This window comes from Thunnus maccoyii, chromosome 15, assembly GCF_910596095.1.
Source record: "Thunnus maccoyii chromosome 15, fThuMac1.1, whole genome shotgun sequence".
Lineage (NCBI taxonomy): Eukaryota > Metazoa > Chordata > Actinopteri > Scombriformes > Scombridae > Thunnus > Thunnus maccoyii.
The window spans coordinates 25,447,012-25,468,645 of NC_056547.1; the positions used below are offsets into that span (position 1 = coordinate 25,447,012).

Consider the following 21,634-nt stretch of genomic DNA (forward strand, 5'->3'; position numbering starts at 1 on the left):
ATTCTACAACAAAAACTATGATTCTATATGATGCCATACTATTTTAGGATTTGCCTTCAGGATTCCTGGTGTCAAACACATGATAATTCTATGTCACAACCTGGGATTTATTTTTGTAGTTTGTGGCCATTAATCCTGTTGTTTAAGATAATATTTCACCTGCTTCTCAATGCTGCAACACTGGCAGATGCAGCTTTTCAACTGAATCCAAAAGGCAACACACACCAAAAAAAATCCCTAAATCCCTTTGGTTTATCTAAACCAAATAATTTGGGGAAAATCAAGTGACTGCACCAGCGTTGTCCATTTTATTTAAAGACAGCATGTGCTCACAACTAAATATGATAGGACAATGTTGAACCAGAAAGTAGCTCAGTAAAATCGAATGTATATTTGAACCATGGTGGGAGTGGAGAGTCATAAGCTAGCTCAAAAGGATTTTTGGAAAACCACAAAGCATGTACTGTATGTTGGTTATGTCTGCCACTAGGTCAAACACCTCATGTGACACATAACATTTAATGGGTTTTGAGGTCGAGTGAGTTCATCTGGAGGCATCTCAAATGCCTCCAGATGAACATGGTTGTAAATGGCCTATGACATTAATCAATAGCCTCTGTGGCTGTATACTCTGAATGTAAAACATGAAGGAATTTCTTTGATCCATCCGTCCATCAATTTTCTATACAGCTATAGATACAGCTCTATAGCGTCACAGGGGAGATGTGGCCGATCTCAGCTGACATTGGGCAAGAGGCGGGGTACACCCTGGACAGGCTGCAAGTCGATTATAGGGTTGACATATAAAGACAGACACACCCACATTCACACCTGCAGGCAGTTTAGAGTCGCCAATTAACCTAACCTGCATGTTATTGGTCTGTGGGAGGAAGCCGGTGCACCTGGAGGGAACCAACGCAGGCACGGGGAGAATATACTAACTCCACAGAGAAAGGCCCCAGCCAGCCGGTGGGTTCAAACCCAAAACCTTCTTGCTGTGAGGAGCCAGTGCTAACCGCACCACTGTTTCCATTTCTTTGATAACTTGATATAATCAAAAATTACACGTTTTAGGGCTGAAATGGTTGTTCTAACTATTCTTCAGCTGCTTTTTAAATGTCACTACTGTCAAATCCCATGTTCTCCACATTTAAGAAATCAGCAAAATAACTTTCAGTTTGATGAATTTAGTATGTTGATATTATACTCCAAAGAATGTTCAATTTCACAACTCTCTTTAGTTTACTTGACCAAGTCAAATTTTGAAATTTCATTGACTGAGACAAATGAATGTTGATGTTGGCTACAATAGACACTGGGTGTGAAACTGGGGTTAAACTAGATTTTTTGATATTAAAAAGCAATGTCTGGTTTCCACTAATCCAGTCTTAGTCTCACAGATCATGTTGCTTTCCCCAACAGACTCAATTATAAAGCTGTATCTAATACTGCATCTCCAGATGTCAGTAAGTAAACCTGAGGATTGAAATGTCATAAGTGACACTAAGAAATTAAACACAGAATTAAAACACAAACAGCAAAGAAAATTGTGCAAAAGAAACATTTTTATTGTAACATCATATCTGTTATAATAATACTATGCTATATATATATTTGTATTTATATTTTTACATTGAACACAAGCTACTAAGGAATACATACAGTACAGTCAGCAACATAGAAAAATATTAGAGTAGTATTGGCACAGATGAAGTAGTATTTACTGTACTTTACATGTTATACATTCAGCAAAATAACTGCAGAATGAAATAAATACATGTTCCTCACAGTGAAGTCAAACATTTTTTTTACATTCATATAAACACATGAAGGATGTTCCAGCAAAGAGCAGACAATGATTACACATCTCCTTTCATACACGTGACAGAAAGCTGCCATGGGGCCTTTGAAATATATTCACATGACACACCTTCCTCCACTCTCTCCACACACACACACACACACACACACACACACACACACACACACACACACACACACACACACACTACACAGGAACAGGACTCTTAGTAAAGGGCAATCAAATACAAAAAGGTTCAAGTCAGCTAGTTTTGAAGGTTGACAGCACTTGCAAGGATCTATTGGATTTATGGATCACCTTTGAGTTCACTCTCAATTATGACAGCAGCATAAATGTACACTTAACACTCTCAGAGACATATTTAGTCAAAAAAAAAAGCTCTGCGTGAATGGAGTTGAGCACAATGTAAATACATTTCTCTCAGATCTCATACCGCACTTTCATGTGAAACCTTTTACAAGACACCCATGTTATGAAACAATTTCAAACCTGTATTTGCCCTTGAAGGGGCCATGCTCAATACCACAAACACTTTTCCCCCACATTGATTCTCACTGACCCCTTTGGGTAAACACACATGGCCTTAAACACACATGGGGAGGAAAAGCAAACAAGCTAAAACCTCATCCATATACAGTATGTGTTTGTGTGTGTGTGCGTTGGGGGGCAGGTTGGGAAATGATGCATGATGCATGGCAGCCCCTACAGATTGCTTACGCAGCTTTGCTTAGTGGCTTTTTGAGAACGATCTCTGCGTCCTGAAGGAGCCCATTTGATTAGAGTCAATCACGGTGACACTGTGCTTACCACGCAGCGCCACGGCAACAGCTTCCACACAGAAAAGAGCACTTTGCGCTGCCATCGTTTGCACTCTGAGACAGCACACTTGAAGACGATACAATGCTTGAATGGCCAAGACAGACAGCCAAGGTCAGTTTACAATGAGTGCAGGACATGACCTTCAGATCTAAAGAAGCTGTGCATGTATAAACAACAACAAAAATACAGGAAAAAATTGATTTTGTAAAGCTAGTGGAGGTTGATTCAAGGTTGTCAATAAAGTGCACTTGCCATCAAACCAGTGCAAAGGTTGAATATAGCTCTCTGTATGTACATAACTACATATACAGCAGATGCACAACCACCGCTGCATATGAGACATCTATGATAACAGTTCTCTAAATGTCAAAATGTAAACATCATTTGATGGACAGCACAGTGGCAAGGAAACAGCCCTTGCCAGTATGCCGGAAAATGACAACTCTTGTGTCATGTTTGAATGTGACAGCAAAGTTTGTGGAGAAGAATAAAAATCATTTATACAATATAGATCTGAATTAGCTGATGAGATGTTCATAATATGGCATCGTGACATGTTGAAGAACGCGACACAGCGTCTGCTACGACGGTGATTCCCTGCTATCATCATGCATCATATTGTAGTTGGTTTATAGAAAGTGTATGAGGGAGAATCTTGGCAGTGAGTCGGTATTAAGCAAAATCATCCATTTTCCAAAAGCAACAATGACACCCTGATTCACCCTGAAGGTGTTAACGCCATTTAAAAAAAATAATGAGCTCCATAGTGGCTTATGAAGTCTATCCTTGTGTAGAGGATTTTAATCTACAATTTAAAACAGCTCATTAAGAACATGATGGTCATTAGACCATAGGATTGCACTGTATAGTGGATAATGCGTTTTCTTTTCTCATTATATATAGAGTATATTTGAAGTTGATTATATCAGTAAGCCTGCTTTCTGCCTGCCTGTGTATCACATGATTTAAGGAGTAAACTGGCAATAAGTCACATGAATTGTGTTATAGTGGTAGTTATAATGCTAAAGATTTTCTTTAGTATTGTTAGTTATTTTATCAAAATAATTGACCATTTGCTAAACCCCTCCCCAGAATAGCGATTGTCCAATCATAGCTTAGGAAATGTAACTGTAACCTGTCAAGCTTTTGATTTCTCCATATGAAATGGTGTGCATGGGGCTGTAGTAAGTGTGATCCTCTGCATTCAAAGAGTTGGGGAAGTGGTGCCTTTTTTTTAGTCTTTCAGAAACACAAGAGCAAATGTGTAAGGAATAGTAATCATTGTGTTTATCAGCTGCAAAAATTAGCATTTCTGGCTAACTAGCAAACTACCTACAGGGGTAACTGAACATTACTTCCAAGGCCAAGGAGCACATCATTAACTAACTACATTCATTTGTGGGGTTAAATGTTACATTAAAACAAGCCCTGTTCACAACCAGCACATCCGATGTGTAGTAGCCGGTGTTGGCCCTGGAGATTAGGGTAACGTTAGCACCTCTGTCCTGCTCTGTATTGGATTTGGGAAAGTTCACACTTCAGCAGCACCAGCCAGCATTACCCAAGATGGCATTACACTTCAGTTACACATCAGTCTGCATACTAAAAGCCCTAGCTTTCTTTTCTAACATTAAGAGTAAAAACATACTGCTTGAAAACAAGTAAGCAGACAAACAGGATTAAGTTAGACTGAAATAACAGTCTTACATTTTTTCTTATCAAACGTATAATAGGACTAGTGCAATACATGAACAATGCTGTTTCTTTATTTCCATGTCTTCTATGGATCATCATCCAGTATGGATGCTGACATGCAGCTTTAACCTCAGTCTTTTAGCACTATATCATGTATATAGGCATCAAGTCTATATTTAAGACATCTTTTAGAGGATTTTCATTTTGAAACAAGTCAGAAATATTAAAAAGTCTGCCAGAGACAGCATTTTAACCAACTCATGAAGCTAATGTTAGCTTAATTAGTTGGCTAGCTAAAGCTGATCATGACTGATCATATCTGCTAGTTGAAATTTCAGGCAGAAAACTATACAGTTGCTGGCTAGAAATGGGAAGCCTCCTTTTGGCTACCTCCGTCAGAAATCAAGAACCTTTGTTTCAAAAATTACTACAAATTTCGACGGCAAATCTGCCACCGTTATCATTGTAATTTGCATATGTGCCATGCAAGGCTGGAAAGCTTGACAGGAGTAGGAACAGTAACTAAGGGGGGGGTTGGCTAATGGTTACTTAATTGAATTTAGTCAATCAACTTTTCAATGAATCAGTGCAAACAATAATCTAAAAAATGGCTATACAACCAGTAGAGCCATTTGGTATCAAAGATACTGTAATGCTAATTTATACTGTAGCCCAGCTCAGTCAGTTTGAACTGATGTAGAGGGACACACAATATGTAAGTAGATATGCAGTGTACTGAATTATAGGCTACATGGGGTAACACTTCAACCTGCATTGTATACTTTATAAACACTGATTTTCATTTGATGGATTTGATGATAGCAACACAAAAAAGATCACATTTAGATGGACTAGTTACAATATAGATACAGAAGCAGATAAAAAATAAATAATTTAAACAATATATTCATTTTTGTATAAAGGAACATCTATGTTTTGTCCAACAAAATACTTATTGTACAATCAAGGGGATAAATGCTGCGCATCTATTGCCTCAGTCCTAAGAATAGTTCAAGACTATCATCAGTGTGAACCTTAAAGAAGAATTCATTCAACCAGTGATACTGAAGGCTCTAAACCAACTATAAAGGTAAAGTAGTTAAATGCTTTAGACCACAATTAGCATCTGTTAGTGTTCTGGCTGAAAGGTTATTCATAAGGCCAACAAAACATCTGCAATATATCCAGTGATACATGTCAGATGTTTTGTTTTGCATACACGCCAAACTCAGACCTCTGAGTTAGCAATTTAAACAGTCACAATACACTTATCTTTTGATAACAGCTGCTAACAATCCTAACAAATTGGATATACAGGCCTTGCCTCTTGAATACAAGGGTTTATATACATTACATATACTGTACATATTGATGGTAAGGACCTTATCTTCCAAATCAGCTCCACCAGCCACCAACAGGGTGTATCCAGTTGGTCTGCAGCACCAGCGCCTTTATTTGAAGTAGTTGAGCCCTGCCACTAAGAAGAACTTCTCTAGGAAAAGCTCAGAGTCCAAAACAGCAATGTGGGCAGCCCGGCCGATCAGGGTGTTAGCTGTGTTGGGCAGAGCATGGAACACGTTCTGGCGGATTAGCCGGCACTCTTTAGCTTCCACAAGTGGCTGCAGGAGGTTGTTGATCATCTCGGTGTATACAGGGCCTTTAGTACAAAAATAAGAGGTTATGGTGATTGCTACTGCGCCCATGACTAGACATACTTCATAAGAGCATTGTGCCATGGTTATCTCAACAGCTTATAGTCCCATTATATTTATTTCACATTGCTGACGACACAAACTGTCCCTTGTGGTGTGTTTGAACTCAAAACATAATGGAATGAAACCAGATGCATAATACAAGTATGTGATGAGCATATAGTCACATGTCCCTGGTTATAGTTCTTTATATTCACACGTTATCCATATTTAGAAGAAAGATCCTTTGCTGATCAATGTCTGATCATTATGACCTGATGGTAGCGCTAGATGAAATTCATTACAATTTATCCTGAGAGGGACATACAGATGGGTGACAAATTAAAGGAAAAACCGGTACAGGCCTGAATGTTTGACCCCTACATTGCAGGGATCTGGTGGGTCTGTTATGCTGTGGGGGACATTTTGCTGGCATGGTTTGGGTCCACTCGTCCCCTTAGAGGGAAGGGTCACTACAAATCAATACAAAGTTGTTCTGAGTCATCACCTTTGTCCTATGATGAAACATTTCTATCCTGATGGGGGTGGTCTCTTCCAGGATGACAATGCCCCAATTCACAGGCCACGAGGGGTCACTGAATGGTTTGAGTATGAAAATGATGTGAATCATATTCTATGGCCTTCACAGTCACCATATCTCAACCGAACTGAACACCTACGGGAGATTTTGGACTGACGTGTTAGAAAGCGCTCTCCACCACCATCATCAAAACACCAAATGAGGGAATAACTTTTTGAAAAATGGTGTTCTTCAGCCTTGGCATTGATTCTATAAGTTTCTGGAACTCTTCTGGAGTGATGAACACTATGCCATGCCAGTAAAATGCTCCCCAAAGCATAATAGAGCCACCGGATCCCCTCACTGTAGGGGTCAAGCATTCAGGCCTGTACCGGTTTTTCCTTTAATTTGTCACCCATCTGTACATATTTGTACCAAATGCGTGGCAGTCCATCCAACAGTTGGTGACACATTTCACTAAAAACCACAAATGTCAACCTCATGCTGGGCTCACCAAAGTCATCAGTATTCATTGTCTGGGAACCATGAATGTCTGTATCAAATTTCATGGAAATTAATCTAGTAGTTGTTGAAATAGTCTGGATCAAAGTGGTGGACCGACATGCATGTTCTCATCACTTAACAGGTGAGTTGATTAACAGGACAGTTTCCCAAGAATGCCCGGTTGAACTAAAAGGATAACATCATTTGTATGGGTTTAGATGTTGAGTTTTAGTGTCTTATGATGAACTTTGCCAAGAACAAAATTATGGTGGAGACACTGAACCTTAGATTTAAAACAAAACAGTTAAGAAAATTGTCAAAGCATGAGGAAATGTGTTATTAGTGATGACAACATGATAAACTGGATCAGTATCTGTGCAGCGAATTGAGTATGGACCAGACGTGATCGATCCACATTGAATATAATAATCAAACTGAATCGCCATTTCATTTTATTTCATTCCATTTCATTTCATTTCATTCCTTCACTCAGCCTGATGTTGTGTTCATGACTGCCATTTTCTTGTTGGGAGAGGGGTTATTTTGTAAAAACCATCAGTAGCAAATGACACATCCATCCTGCCAACATAATTTTCATTTGACACAGAAGCTGCAGCAGTGATGCTGGAAGCAGTTACCCTAATGTTTTTCACTCTGATCAATGCAATATTTTGATTGAAGAGTTGTTATTCTTTTTTCAAAAGTTACATAGTCTAACCCCTGGGACACACTGGATGCGTGAGCAGCGTGTGTGTGTTGCGGAACATCTTGCTTTTCATTTCGGCGCCTATGTTAACAGGTTAGAGTGGCCACACTGCCCACATGAGACGTGCGTGTCATGCGAAAACGAGAAAGATAGGGCTGCCAGTGGTGTCCAGTGTGGACGCTGCAAGCGTGAGAGACGCAGCAGTTCAGCGACACACGCGCTGCTCACGCATCCAGTGTGTCCCAGGCGTCACTTTAAATGACCCCAATCAGTTAAACACAGTGATGTTTACAGACTTTAAATTGACAAAAGCAAAAAAGAGCACCAGTATGGGTATCTGGATCGATACTCAGCATACTCATTGGTATCAGTAGAGAAAAGAAAAGGTAGAATTGGTCCATCCCTGACTGTTTTTTTAAATATTGTAAGATATTGTCAATATTTTTAAAATTCATGTTAAAAATACAAACAAGAGTCCAAGATAGCAATAATAAATGCACGTCTAACCTGTGGTTCTGTCTTTGAGAGCAGTTTTGCACATCTCTATTCTGGCAGAGTGGAAAGGAACATAACGGTCCTGTGGAGACGCCACCAACACCACGTTCTTGAAGAACTGGAGCCCTAAAAGGACACAAAACAAATGAGTAAATGACTGCAGATTGTCTGTGTGTGTGTCGGCGTGTGTGTGTGTGTATGTGTGTGTGTGAGAGAGAGAGAGGTAGTGAGAGAGGAAGACAGGAAAGCAGTGAATTGGTTGTAAAACTGAGTACAATCACAAAGTACAGTGACAGGCTTGATACGATAAAACTGTGATTTTCTCTAGTCTCCTGTCAGTGTGCTTTTAAGAGAGTGCACTGGTGGGTTTCCAATGACAGGGTTTGGATCATTTTGTCAGCCTGCCACAGCTCTGGAGGGGGGAAAAAAGAGTTTTCAGGCTTATCTTTTTCAAGCCTGTGTGACAAACGACTGCTTTGTTCCACTCACACAGTGGGGAGGCCTCTCACAGGCCTCTCACAGCTCGCTGTTAGGGGTTTGAGTGTTAGTGAGCTGACGTACAGAAATTTGACAAAAAAGACAAGATGACAACATTCTCATGAATATTTGAATAGACTGCCTTCAAGTAATAGTCTGTAAAGTGAGGCAGTCAATATACTATCTATATTTAAAATTTAGTCACTTTCATACTGTACCTGGTTTCTGACTCAGGAGATAGAGGAATGTTTTCCGTGGATCAACATGATCTCTGAAGGTGAGCTGTAGCAAGGATCCTGATTTCTTCAGCTTCTGCATTAACCACAGACCTGAGCGAACACACACACATACACAATCAGACACCCTGCTTTTTGAAAACCCAGCATAGAAGCTGCGTAGTATGGATGATATTCTTAGATAAAAGACTAGATGCTGCAGCAGAAAACATCGAAATGCAGCGCTGAGAAATATAGCACATTGTAAATACAGCACATCTTCAGTGTATGTTTTTCCCAGAGCTGAGCAGTGGCCCCACCTGTGCTGACCAATGTGCTGTTGTTATACAGTGTTCCCAAGTGTGGGCCTGACAGCGAGAGGAAAGTGTGCAGTTTGGGCAAATAGCAGCGGAAGCGAGGCCTTGTCAGCACCGAGCGGATGATGATGTTCCCCAGAGAGTGTCCGATGAAGCTGTTGGCCGAAGACAAATAACTTTCAGAGAGATAAACTTGCAACTTGTGTGGGTGGTTGGAAAAACAGTGCCTCCAACGCTGCTGACCTGCGACACTGTCAGCAGCGTTGGAGGAATTTGTACAGACAGGAGCTATTTGTAGATTCATGCAACTGCACTGGTAATTACAGAAAATTAATTAACTTGTTAAATGTTCAAATGTTCTCAAAGGTAATGACAATTTAATGATACTAACACATAGGACATACTATAAGAAATAATAACTTTCCCAGCAGTGAAAAACACTAGATTCATGAAGCTATGTCTGTCACTTAGTTTAATTACTGTACTGTTATGCTCAACCCAAGATCCCTCATCGCCATGTTTGCTCCTTCTCATCTGTCTCCTACAAAACTAAATATAGAGGTAATGTGGAATGAACCAGATGCTGTTGTGGCAGTCCATTGCTTTTGTCTTTGATACTTTCTCTCCAGAGAATACCCCACAATAAAGAAAGTTAATAAACTTGAGTAGAAACTCTTACAAAAAATAAATTGGCACATTGAGGGCAATTAAGTGGGAAGATGAATAGCTTAATTTGATTGGAACTAAGCAGCCCAGTGCTGCATAAAAGTGTACAGTCTATCAAGTGAAAGTCAGAAACTTATTGGCACTGTAAGATAAGAGCTTTTCATCCATTTTGTGTCCTTATCCATTTTGAGTTTGTACAGTCTATATATTATCATGAATAGTGATTCTCAGATGTTAAGACATGCAATCTGAGCCCAAGAATCAATTTACAGTCTCTGCTGCCATCTACTGACCGAAGCAAATGCTGCTTAAGTTGATGATTGCCCCTCTTCTGACTTGCCTCAACTAATCAATCAAATTCAGTCAAAGAGGAGAGTTGTCAGTAATGTGTATGTTGTGCAGTATCAAAGTTGAACAACTGACCTTATCCTGCCTATGGTGAGATTGTACAGCTGGATATGCTGAATGATCTCATCCAGCAACCTGTCTGTCATGGTGTCAAAATCTGCAAATGTGTCAATCTGCAGAGAAACAGCAAAGAAAAGAACAGCTGTCAGTATTCTACAAACTGCCTTAAAGCACTTTTGCAAAATGTCACTGTACATGTTATCAATTTGCTGCAATCGCTGTCATCTAGAGATGTACCTGGTTTCTTTCAGACATGAGGAAGTCAAGCCTCGATCCTGGAAGTCCTAACTCAATAAAAGTCTTCACCAGCCGAAGGTCTGCGCTGTTTCCTGGAAGTAAAAAGGAAATTATAAATCCAGTTTCTGCCTCAGCTCTTATGAAGAGTGCCCATTAATCATTTAAGAGACTCCTGGAATGTGTTAAGAAATTAGTATTCGCAGACTACATAGTGCAATGTGACATTTTAAGTTTGTAGGACATACTCTCAGAGACTACATTACAAGTACAACGCTAAATGGACACCAAAAAAAAGGTTGCACAGTATGCTACAGATTTGTCACTTTAATAGCTATTACGTTCTTTCAGCGGAATAGGATTGTACAAACCAAGACATTCAGCTGTATGCAGACTCACCATCAAGCCCGTGGACGCACACCACAAGGTGTATGCCGTCATCAAACTCCTCATCGTCCTCCTCGGGGGGGAAGTAGGGCAGATCTGATGCCAGGAGAGGAAGGTCGCTGTACAAGCTGGCCTGAAAGCTCAACTCTTTGAACAGCTCCTCTTTGGCTTTGAAGAAACTGGAGAAAATGGGAATGACATTCAGAAAAGAACAAGAGGGATTATATTTTGTGTGATAGCAATAAATTGAAAAATAAGTTCCAGCAATGTGCATAGACAAGCAAATAATGTACAACCTTAGTTACACATACACAAGTAAAATGCTGATCTAAGATTTCATTTTACAAAAAAACTGCCACTACCAGTGCATCTCTTAAAGTTGCATCAATTTTCTCCCTTTGGTCCAAACTGTAATGGAAAACCTGCCTTACATTTACATATTTGATTAATTTCAGTTCACACTGCCCACTTCCAAGGAACCAAGGCTTATAAACAAAAGTCTCACAGACTCACAAGTAAGTCCTCTAAGTTTTATTACCCTGTCATCCCGCCAGGTTACAGATTTTAGCCGTGGAGGAGTCAAAACAAATCCGATTCCAGTACTGTACTTTAAGCTAATCTTAATGGATTTGTCTTCACCCTTTGATGTGATTTAATACACTCAGGAGGCATTTCACCTCATCTTGACTTTCCTTGCTTCAAATGCCCTCACTTATGTTTGTTATGCTAGGCTTTCCAAGCATGAGTAACTGCCAGCTACTGCACCAGATGTCAACAGCCGTCTCCACATACCCATAAAACCTTGTGTTTTGGCCTTATTTCCTATAGTTGGTGTGGATTATAATCTCACTCCAGCAAAGTTTTCCTTGGAAGAGGGCCTGCATTTTCAGAAACATTATTTCACCCAAGTTAGAAAGACATCAGTCTTCTCACCTGCCTGAACATAAATAACTAACACATTTAAACATATATGAATGCATAAAGTCCAATTGAAAGACCATTTTCACTGGACTTTTTTCAGTCAAAGATCTCGAAGAGATGATATATTTTTTAAATTGCTAAAAGGAAAAAAAAAACCTTGTAGATATGCTCCCTTAGCTTCCTCTGAATATCAAGTAGATATCTTTCAACATAGTCTTTTTAGTACCCAAGTCTCTCTTTTTGTTACTATAGTTCCACCGCAGCTCAACAGGGAAACACTGTCCAAGGAAACACAAAGAGGGAATTTGATGCTAAAAAGACTGTAAATGTGGCAGATATCCACTTGATATGACTAACTCAAGACTGCTGAAGCCTCATATAAGTTTCAGATAAACTTTTTGCACATACTGGACACACTGTGGATTTTGGCCCCTATCACTTACATTGAAAGTGCATTTGAAGGCGGTCTTATAATAGCCAGTATGAACAGGAAGAATGATTACAGCGAGGAAAACCTTTTTCAGTGTTCAGAATTGAAAAAATTGTGCAACTATCCTTTAAGACAACAGCAGACTGTTTTCTTAACTGTGGTATGAAAAAGCTAGAAGGCTGATGTGTGTCGCTCTGGCTTCTTTTGTGTTGTGTGACCAGCTGCTGTCTGTTAATCAGTGTCACCAACAACAGAACGGTGATGCTATTTCTTAATGCAATAATGTTTAAATTTAAACGATTTGATTGGCTATATGCAAATATCTATCTTTGCAGACAGAGAACCAATGGCATTGCAGGTACCATGTCTGGTACATGCAAAAACAAAAGGGAGAAATTTAAAGAGAGTACACCAAGTGTCATTTAGAAAGCAGATCTGTATGGTGTAGCAGGAAAAACATGCTATGTGATTTCAGTTTGAGTTTAAAGCACATTTACAGCAAATTTTGATTATTGACACTAAGTTTAGCAAAAACATAAGCTCACTTCAGCATTCGTTCATTGGCTTCGTCATCCATGCTCAGGGGATTGAGTGAAGATGAGGAGATGATACCAAAAGAGCCCAGGGGCTGATGGGTAATAGGTGAGGTAGCCTGGCGAGCGGACATTCCACTGATGGACGGAGAGTCTCTCAGAGCAGAAGAAAACGGCAGACAGGTCGGGGCACAGGATACTGACATGTTCACCACCTCTACCATCTTCTTATTCATAAAGGCCAGGCCCGAGTTGGGGATCTTAGAGGGCTTTGTCTGGCTGTCTAACGGCTCTTTCTCACTGGTTGATATCCCATTGAGGTCAACAGATGATGCAACATCATTGGCTGTCAGCCCTATGAGGTCACTCGGCCTCTGTGTGGTGGTGGTACTGTTGGGGCGGTCATTGGAGTGTCCTGAAGCATCGGGCTCTAGAGGACTTTGGGAAGGATCCAAACCCTCCTGGTCCTCAACGCCAAGCTGTTCAGTCTGATGGAATCTTTCATCTCCACTATTAACACTCTCCAGATCTGCTGCACATTTATGCACACATGGTTTGTTTCCACAGCTGCAGGACGCTGCTTCCGATTCAACAAGATGCACATCCTCCACTGAGGCGCTTACCCCACTGATGTGTGTTTGATGGTTGATATTCTCCCTCTGGCTGCTAATAACAGTGCCTTCCTTCACATGAGGGCCCTCTACAGACTCTTGTAAAAGCAACACTTCAGACACTCCACCTAACACTGACTTCATTCCGTATGTCTCTGACAGATACTGTGGAGAGTTTGACTTTTCAGAGCTGATATTTTCCTTATGACTATTGCCAAGATTTGTCATTGAACTCATGTCTAATAGGGATGATTCAGATTGCTCTGAATCTAAGTTGCTCTTCAAAGAAGAGCAGTTGACTCTACATGAATTCTGGTGTTGCATTAAGCTCTTAGTATCCAATTCCTGGTTGAGCAGCACATGGTCCTCCTCAGTGTCCTCTGGGCTACTTATCTGTGGTGCAGAGACTGACTTGGTCAGTTTGCTGAGCTGCCTCTGCTGCTGGTCCTCCTCGTAGGGCAGCGAGCTGATAGAGGTTAGTGAGGCCTGTATGCCTCCACTTGGAAGGCTACCATTGCTCTCCATCTGCAGGCCTTCCAGAGAGCTGCGGTGGACTGGGTGCCGACGCACTATTTGCTGTGGGATCTCCCGTTCGCTGGAGAAGTCTAGAGGAGGTCGGCCTCGCAGTGCGGCCTCCGCAGGCCATGCCACCGAGCTGGGCTCACTCTCGATACCTGAGTCAGAAATAACTGAGGACGAGCGCTTCATGATCTTGGAGCCAACCAGGCCTCCTCGGTGAGTAATCTCTTTTCTGAGATCACCAGGAAAGGAAGGTATAACTGGATGGGCATAGGCAGGGGGTAGGCTGATGACAGGGACATCCTCACTCTCATCATCCATGGAGTGATTTAATGGCATGGCAATATCAGACTCTTCTTCGTTGTTCTCATTCTCTCTGGCATTGCTGTCGTTTGTGGCATCACAAAGTTGGATGGTATCTTCTGTTACGCGATGAGCAGGAGATTCATTACTACAGTTATTAGAGTCAGTGAGGGGGTTGTGGTTTGAGGAGAGAGCTAGGACTGCTTCTTCTCTATAAGGGTCAACATCAGAAGGTTTAACTGCAATATACCTCAGACCTGAACTACAGCTCTTCTCAACTGGGGCTTGTTTTTCCTTTGGTTCCTCCAAACCTTCTGCGTCTACTAGAGAGGGTTCAGTGCTTTCCTCAGTTGGAATGAGGTTCTTGGTACCACTGATGTTGGGTCTGGTCTTACTCTGCTCTGCTATGAGTGATACATATGTGGGCAAGTCCATGCAGTCATCACTATCCAAGGGATCCTGGGGTATTGCTGGTGATCTGGCTCCCCGGCTGCTTTCAAGAATCCTGTTGGCAGGAGTGATGGCAGGATCTGGGCTGGTCTGCTCATCAGCGGTTGCAAGGATTGGCACATGTGATATCCACTCTGGAAAGACAAGGACATTACAGTCTGAAACATAACAAATGATATTTTAAATATTTTTAGGATCCACATTTTCTATACCTGTTTGAGGAGACTCCACATATCTGTCCTCAAAGATGATTGGCAGACTGTTCCAGTCTCCATCAATGTCCAGGCACTCAACAGGTAAAGGAGGCATCTTGGTCAGGTAGTCTGAGCTCCGGACTTCTGCAGCTATCTGGCTGTGTCTGTTGATTCTAATATAAAATATAATAATTACAATATCATGAATAATGCATGTCTTTTCATTCATTGAATTAATTCTTCTTTTTCTGATAGTTTGATACTTACAGTTCCTCTTGAAAAGTCAGAGATATCTCTTTGGGGTGCTCAGTGAAGAAGTATGCTTCTGAAAACCTCCTGACCTGGTGTTTCCAGAAACAAAACAATTTTCACCTTGGTTGAGCCTCAATATGATCTTTAATGACAGTACAACACAAGATGATGAAAGCAGTCAGTCTCAAACAATCCAAATGTGCACAAAGAAGAGAGATTTGAATCTCTTCTTCGAATGTGACACAAGCTTGACCCAAAGCTTTGTGCTTCTCCAGTTCCAATTAGAAATGCATCATCCTCGAAACCCAGCCACCATGACAGGCAAATCACCAGAAACACGATTTCTGGTGTATTTTCACCCCACAATAATTACAGAATAAGTGTTAATTGAAATCCGAACTCCGCTGGTGGGTGGAGGCATGACAGTATCCCCCCGAGGTAATCTAATACGAAAGCAAACATGTTCATTATTTTCAGACAACTGAGAAAAAACTGTCACATAAGAGAGCCTGGAGAGCTACTCCACTGTGAAGCACATAGAGAATGGTTTCATATTCATATTAAACAGCCCAGTGATTAGATAGAAATTGCATTGGAAATTATATTAGCCTGCTCAGCTGGGTTTAAGCTGCTGAGGTCCTGAATGGCGTCTTATCATTTCACTACTTCTCTGTGTAGTTTGGTCAATTTAAGTCATAATTCTTACTTACAATTCATATGATACCTTTCTCCTAGAACAGCATGATGGGGTGAGGTCCTCTCTTATCACAACTTGTTAAAATGTATTTGTACATTTTCTGTTCTGCCCAGAGAGATCATTTCAGTGTGGCACAAGAGAACCCTTACCTTTTGGGGCAATTTGGCACATCATGCCTTAAGGACAGAGCTAAAAGAATTTCATGTCAGTGGTTATGAAACTATTTGGATTGTTCTGTAGTATTTCTGTATTTCGGCGTGGGTGCTGAGGATGAAAATATCTAAATTTAAAAATATCTCCACAATTGGTCGTCATTGCACTCTGATATGGACACTATCGGTACTGTAGTTCAGAGAACAAACAGTAAATGATAACATTTGAGCATTGTATAAGCACGCCTCTGATGGAGTGTGACTCTCACCCTGAGCGTGTGGTGCTCCTGGGCCAGATAGGAGAGGATGTGGGGGTTGAGCACAGCCGCCTCCAGGAAGCGGCTCCACAGAGCAGCCAGCTGGGTGCAGAGCTGGCTCACGTCCCTGCTGATCTGCTCTGCTACCTTCTCATGGCCTTCCTGCAGCTGATGGACAGAGATGGGTCAGAGAAAAACATATCTCTATGTTATCAACTGAATACATTAACTATCAAAGACTTCCCAAAATACACCATTTACATTATTCTTTTTTTAGGATCCTTGGTTTTATTGCTGACATATTTACAGTCGACAGTGTTGAGTCTGGAATCTGACTTGCATGACTGACAGTTGTAGGAAACTCATGTTAAACTTGTAAATCAATCAACCCATGTTGTTCTCTGTAACGCATGGGCCACCACATCAGTTCACACATACATTTCACAATATTTTTAGAGACTTGCTTTAATACTTGAAAGCCATCTTTATCAACTGTTGCTATTTTCAGAATTGAATGCATCGATGTTCAACTTCATGACTTTAACAAAAATGTTTTAAGACGTTTTAAGAAAGCAAATATTACAATCATATTCATCCCCTTGAACATTAGCCTTGTCTAAGCCAAAATCAAATGTCTCATAGTAAAAGGTAAAAACTAAATACAAGCTATTTGCAGTCAGTATTATCTATATGAAGTATGTTTTGTACCATTCATTAATATAGGTTGCTGTGAGATGGATAGCAAATGATTAAACATCCTGTTTATTCTGAGTAAACTAAGAAATAATCAGTACAACAGAAAACACTAACAGATGTGCTGTAAGTTATTGTAGTCTTTCTATTATGTAAAAGGTGACAAAAGTGACAGGGCTTCTTTCAATTAATTCAAATTGTTGTGTTGGTTCTCAAGCCACAGAAATTCCTCTGAACATAGAATTCACTGTTTAGAGCCGCACACCAACTTGGCAATTTTGCATTATTTAATATACAATATGTACAGTATAGTGTGTAAGTTGGATGTTTTAGTTAAGTTTAGAATGAATAAACAATTTCATCACTAAAATGGCAAATGCAACAGAGAATCAAAAAGAATGTGGCTATTCTTTAAATAACATTAAAAGCTGTAATGAGTGGATAAATGTACACTTTGGAATACACATACCTGTAACTCTATTGTGATCTGATTAAGAGTTTCTTCTACAGGCAGCACTTCTGTGGAAGGGAAAATTATTTGCAGAGCTTAGTGAAAAGGCTTACACTGTGTACCAAGCGAGAAGACAGGATTACTGCACATTTCTGGAAGTCAAAAATGTATGGTGTTGAAAATCTTTTTATTACTAATTAGGACCAAACCTGAATAAAAACAAAAATCATTAAAATGAGTCTCTTTGGGGCAAAACACTTAAAGTATAAAAGGGTGAATGAGAAAAACAACATAATGAAATAATTTGCTGAGGGGCATAACGTCTAATTGTGCACTATTAACCATATTCTGTATTAATCTACATGGACATGCACTGTACAAAGAGGATTGTAAGATTATACATAATTTTCCACTAATGCGATTTTGAGTTTCAGCACAGAGCTTTGCATATGCTCACCTGAGTCCAGTGGAGTCTGCTGGAGCTGTGGGATTTCCTTCATCAGAGCAGTATAGTAGGTGTGCAGGCCTCTGTGTGCAACCAACAGGAGGCGACAGAGCCTTCGATGCCACGTATGAGCTCTCTGCAGGCAGTTTTCACTGGGCACATAAAAGCTTCCCTGCGGAGAAAAAGCCACAGAGGAAATGTCAGCTACTATGTAGATCAGTAGTCACCTCTCACAAAATGGCCTGCCTTAATAATGGACATGTACACATACTTGAACTTTATAGCCTCCACAGCAACAGTTGTATAGGCTTGTCATTGCCCTTGTGTTAAAAGCGGCTTGTTTCTGCATTGGCAAGGTAATGATAATTACTTGGGAGATCAAATAAGACGTTAGCAACAAATGGCTCCTAAACACAGCTTGCTGTGCGCTGTAAAAGCAGATCAATAAGTGTACTTGGCGCAGGAGGATGTAAAGCATCCCTGTTATGACCTTTAAAAGTTCACAAGGATAGGAACTTGACTCAAAGTCCAAAGCATCACCATTTGTGATGCTTTGAATTTGGGACTTGACGAGTAAGGGGTATAACAAAGTGATGCTTAAGAAAATGATTAAGAAACTGAAAATCTGTTGAGATAAAATCATACACTGACACATTTTCAGATAATAACTGAGGTGCAAAGCTAAAGGCTGAAAGCAGTTTGACTGTGATGCATATGATGCAGAAGAAAATAAAGTAGCTCAAGTACAGTATCCTCTGCTTTTGAGTCTATTACCTAAATACTGTATATGATCTGCAGTACAGGCCATATTTCCAGTAGATGGCTCTCTAACAATACAGTAAAATATTGACTGTATTACACGACCGCAATCTACACTATGTGTTGAGTGTAACACAAGTGTCTGTCTAAACAGCTACAAATCACCACAGACGTGGTGTGTGTCTCCTTTATCTTCTTGAGGAGCTAATGGCCTTCTGCTTAAACAACTAACATTGTAGACACCAGCCGTCATATGTGGAGCCAGGGAGCCTTGAATGTTACCAGCGGCTGCCCTCTTCCGCTGGTCCCTGACCTGAAACAGCTACCAGCAGAGTTCTTCCCATGGCTGGGATGTTTTGGCAGCGCCAGTGGGGCTCAGAGCTTTGACAGGCATGTAATGCCTGAGTATCTGGGGATGTACTATAATTTGCCCTGAGCAAGTTCAGTCTCCGGCCCTATCATCATACCTGTGTGCGCTCTGTAATTGCAGCAGTGCAGTATACCCAAACCAGGAAGGAACATCTGTATGTTTACTTTCATAATTCTCTTTACCTTTATAGAGGCCTGCCAGGATCTGCGACTGAAGTGCAAAGAAAAATAGCTATTTTTCTGTATGAACTAGTCATTATCCTAAAACCATAGTTTCTCTCTGATGACAATGCTTGGGATGTGCCCCAGTTCTAACTCACCTGACATGAGAAATTCTGCTTTTGTTTACTGCTGTAGATGCAACTTTTACAGTTCATCATCACAGTGTGTGGTAGTGGTGTCCAAGAGTCTAATCACTGCTGCTGTCAAAGATGTTTTGTATAGGTGGACGAGATGCTGAAAGGATAGTATTTTTGACATGAGTTTTGACTTGTTATCTGCACAACCATATATTACGTCAAAAAGACCAAAGACGTTCAGGTATCTCACTTCCAACAGCATCATTTTCCACTGAGGGAACTTTTTCCTTCCTTTTTGAGATGTAACTGCACTTCAGCTGATATCAGTGGAAATCTACAACATGTGATTTTTGTTTTTCAAGAAAAAAACAGCATAACACTTTGAGGAAACGCTGTGGTGTTAAGGGGAAAGTGCTGAAAACGTAGTGTAGCCGCAGGTAAAAAGCTCTAAATAAATAAAGGTGAGGGAGGAGGAGGCGTTCTGTGTAGATTTCACCTGCAGCTATGTAGTACGTGGCAGTTGTGAGCAGAACTCATTACTGTGATCAAACGAAACCCCCCTGCTTGGCTAAACACAGAGCTTATTAAAGTGCCCAGCTAGGGGTGGGAGTAAAAACCAGGAGGAGAGAGGGGGGGCAACTGGGGCGCTCATTAAGATTTACAGTGTAGACTGACGTCCACAGGGACCTGAGAGATCTATGTTATAAAAAGATGAAAAAAATAGAACCAACACCTTCACAGCTATACAAAGTTGGGAACAACTGGCAAACACAAGATAAAACTAAAGATAAGAGATGGCTTTGATAAAAGATAATGGTTACATCATGAGTCAGTTACTTTGTTAGGGGTGGGAAATGTCGACCTGCTACTAATGTCATTCAAAAGGCAGGAAGAGCTGCATACTATAATAATACTAAGCAGGTTTTGAATATAGTGACACTGGGAGGTGATGAAATTAAATATACTCTACAGGAGAAACTGCCTACAGGTAAAAAAAATAAAACAAATTGTAGACAGTAGTGAAACAACTCCAGCAAGACCTCTACAGTAACGGTAACAGTCCTCTGAGGCTGTACTTATTGTAGGCACAGCAGTGCTTTAAGCTAAATGTTATCATGCTAACATGCATGTCTGTATCAAATTTTATTGCAGTCCATCCAATAGTTGAGACATTTAAGTTTTGAACCAAAGTATAGTTAGAGGCCTGACTGCCAATGCCATTTCCAAAATGTGTATCTGTCTTTATAAAGACATTTATCTTTGTCTTTGGAACATTTTGGAAAATGCATTTATTTACTTTTGGCCACAAGCTGGATGATACTACCATCATGTCTGTACACTAAATGTGAAGCAGGGCCAGGAGATTTTTAGCTTAGCTTAGCTTAGCATAAGTTTGAAAGCAAGGGAAAACAACTGATTATTTAATTGGTAAAAAAAAAAAAACAAACAAACTTGTAAAAACATTAATTTCTGGTTTTACAGGAAGTTATGCACTGGAAGTATTTTTTAAACAGGTGTATTTTCCAAAATGTTGAACTGTACCTTTAACTCTAGATCCACTTACTAGCTTTTTCCAGAGTTTTTCACTAGTAACAGTAACGGTATGACGTCTATGAAGATTAGTACAATTTGTATAGACTTAGAACACAGCTGATCTCTGTAGTAAAGAATAGATTGGTTAAATGTTGGAGACTAAACCAGATCATGGAAATATATAATTTCACTCCCTGACACTAGATCACCATTTATAATTTGTAGAAAATTTGGTTTTAAACCAATCAATGCAAACAAGGCCAGATTATGTGTAGTAGTTACTGTACTTTTTAGCAGCCTCTTAAAATGAATAAAGTTTAGTAATAAGTAATAAAGTAATTGAGTTCTTGTAAAATAAGACATATATAATCAGGATTAATCATTATGATAACAATAATTGGATTATTAAATCTCTCACCGTGTATTTGTGCAGCTTAACTGTACTGTTAATGAGCACAGAGGCATGAGAGGGAGTCGACAAGCCTACACCATCATTTCCAGGGAGAGCTGGTATCATTTCCAGATGCTAAGCTTGGAGCCTGCATGCCTGGGCAGGTGGGTTAATCAGATATTATGAAAAGCCATAGTGCAGCCCCACAATAATCTCTGTGTTGGCCTCTAGTCTTTAAGCCTCCACAGAGCCCTGACAAATGACCGATTCTGAAGATGAGGCGCAGACAGGTCCAGGATCTATAATCCAGATCAGAACTGTCTGCTCAGCTCTTGGACTGAATCCTGTTTCTTGTGTGACATGCCAAAACAAATCACAGCTAAATCCATCGGCCTCTGTCCCTAAACTGAGATCACGTT

At 40.3% G+C, this 21,634-nt stretch overlaps 1 protein-coding gene across 1 annotated transcript in view; it reads right to left on the bottom strand.

Annotated features, from left to right (window-relative positions):
• Window positions 1–1,609: 1,609 nt before the first annotated feature.
• The window catches only part of fam135b (family with sequence similarity 135 member B), a 48,681-nt gene continuing 28,656 nt past the window's right edge, over window positions 1,610–21,634 (bottom strand). The window contains exons 8-20 of the mRNA XM_042436687.1: window positions 17,877–18,036; window positions 17,438–17,487; window positions 16,288–16,443; window positions 15,185–15,258; window positions 14,936–15,090; window positions 12,853–14,857; window positions 10,969–11,135; window positions 10,573–10,664; window positions 10,351–10,448; window positions 9,265–9,416; window positions 8,948–9,058; window positions 8,265–8,378; window positions 1,610–5,993 (exon numbers count right to left, since the gene is read on the bottom strand). Coding sequence (XP_042292621.1) covers window positions 5,788–5,993; window positions 8,265–8,378; window positions 8,948–9,058; window positions 9,265–9,416; window positions 10,351–10,448; window positions 10,573–10,664; window positions 10,969–11,135; window positions 12,853–14,857; window positions 14,936–15,090; window positions 15,185–15,258; window positions 16,288–16,443; window positions 17,438–17,487; window positions 17,877–18,036 — 3,540 coding nt within the window. The 3' untranslated portion in view covers window positions 1,610–5,787. The remainder of the gene's footprint in view (window positions 5,994–8,264; window positions 8,379–8,947; window positions 9,059–9,264; window positions 9,417–10,350; window positions 10,449–10,572; window positions 10,665–10,968; window positions 11,136–12,852; window positions 14,858–14,935; window positions 15,091–15,184; window positions 15,259–16,287; window positions 16,444–17,437; window positions 17,488–17,876; window positions 18,037–21,634) is intronic.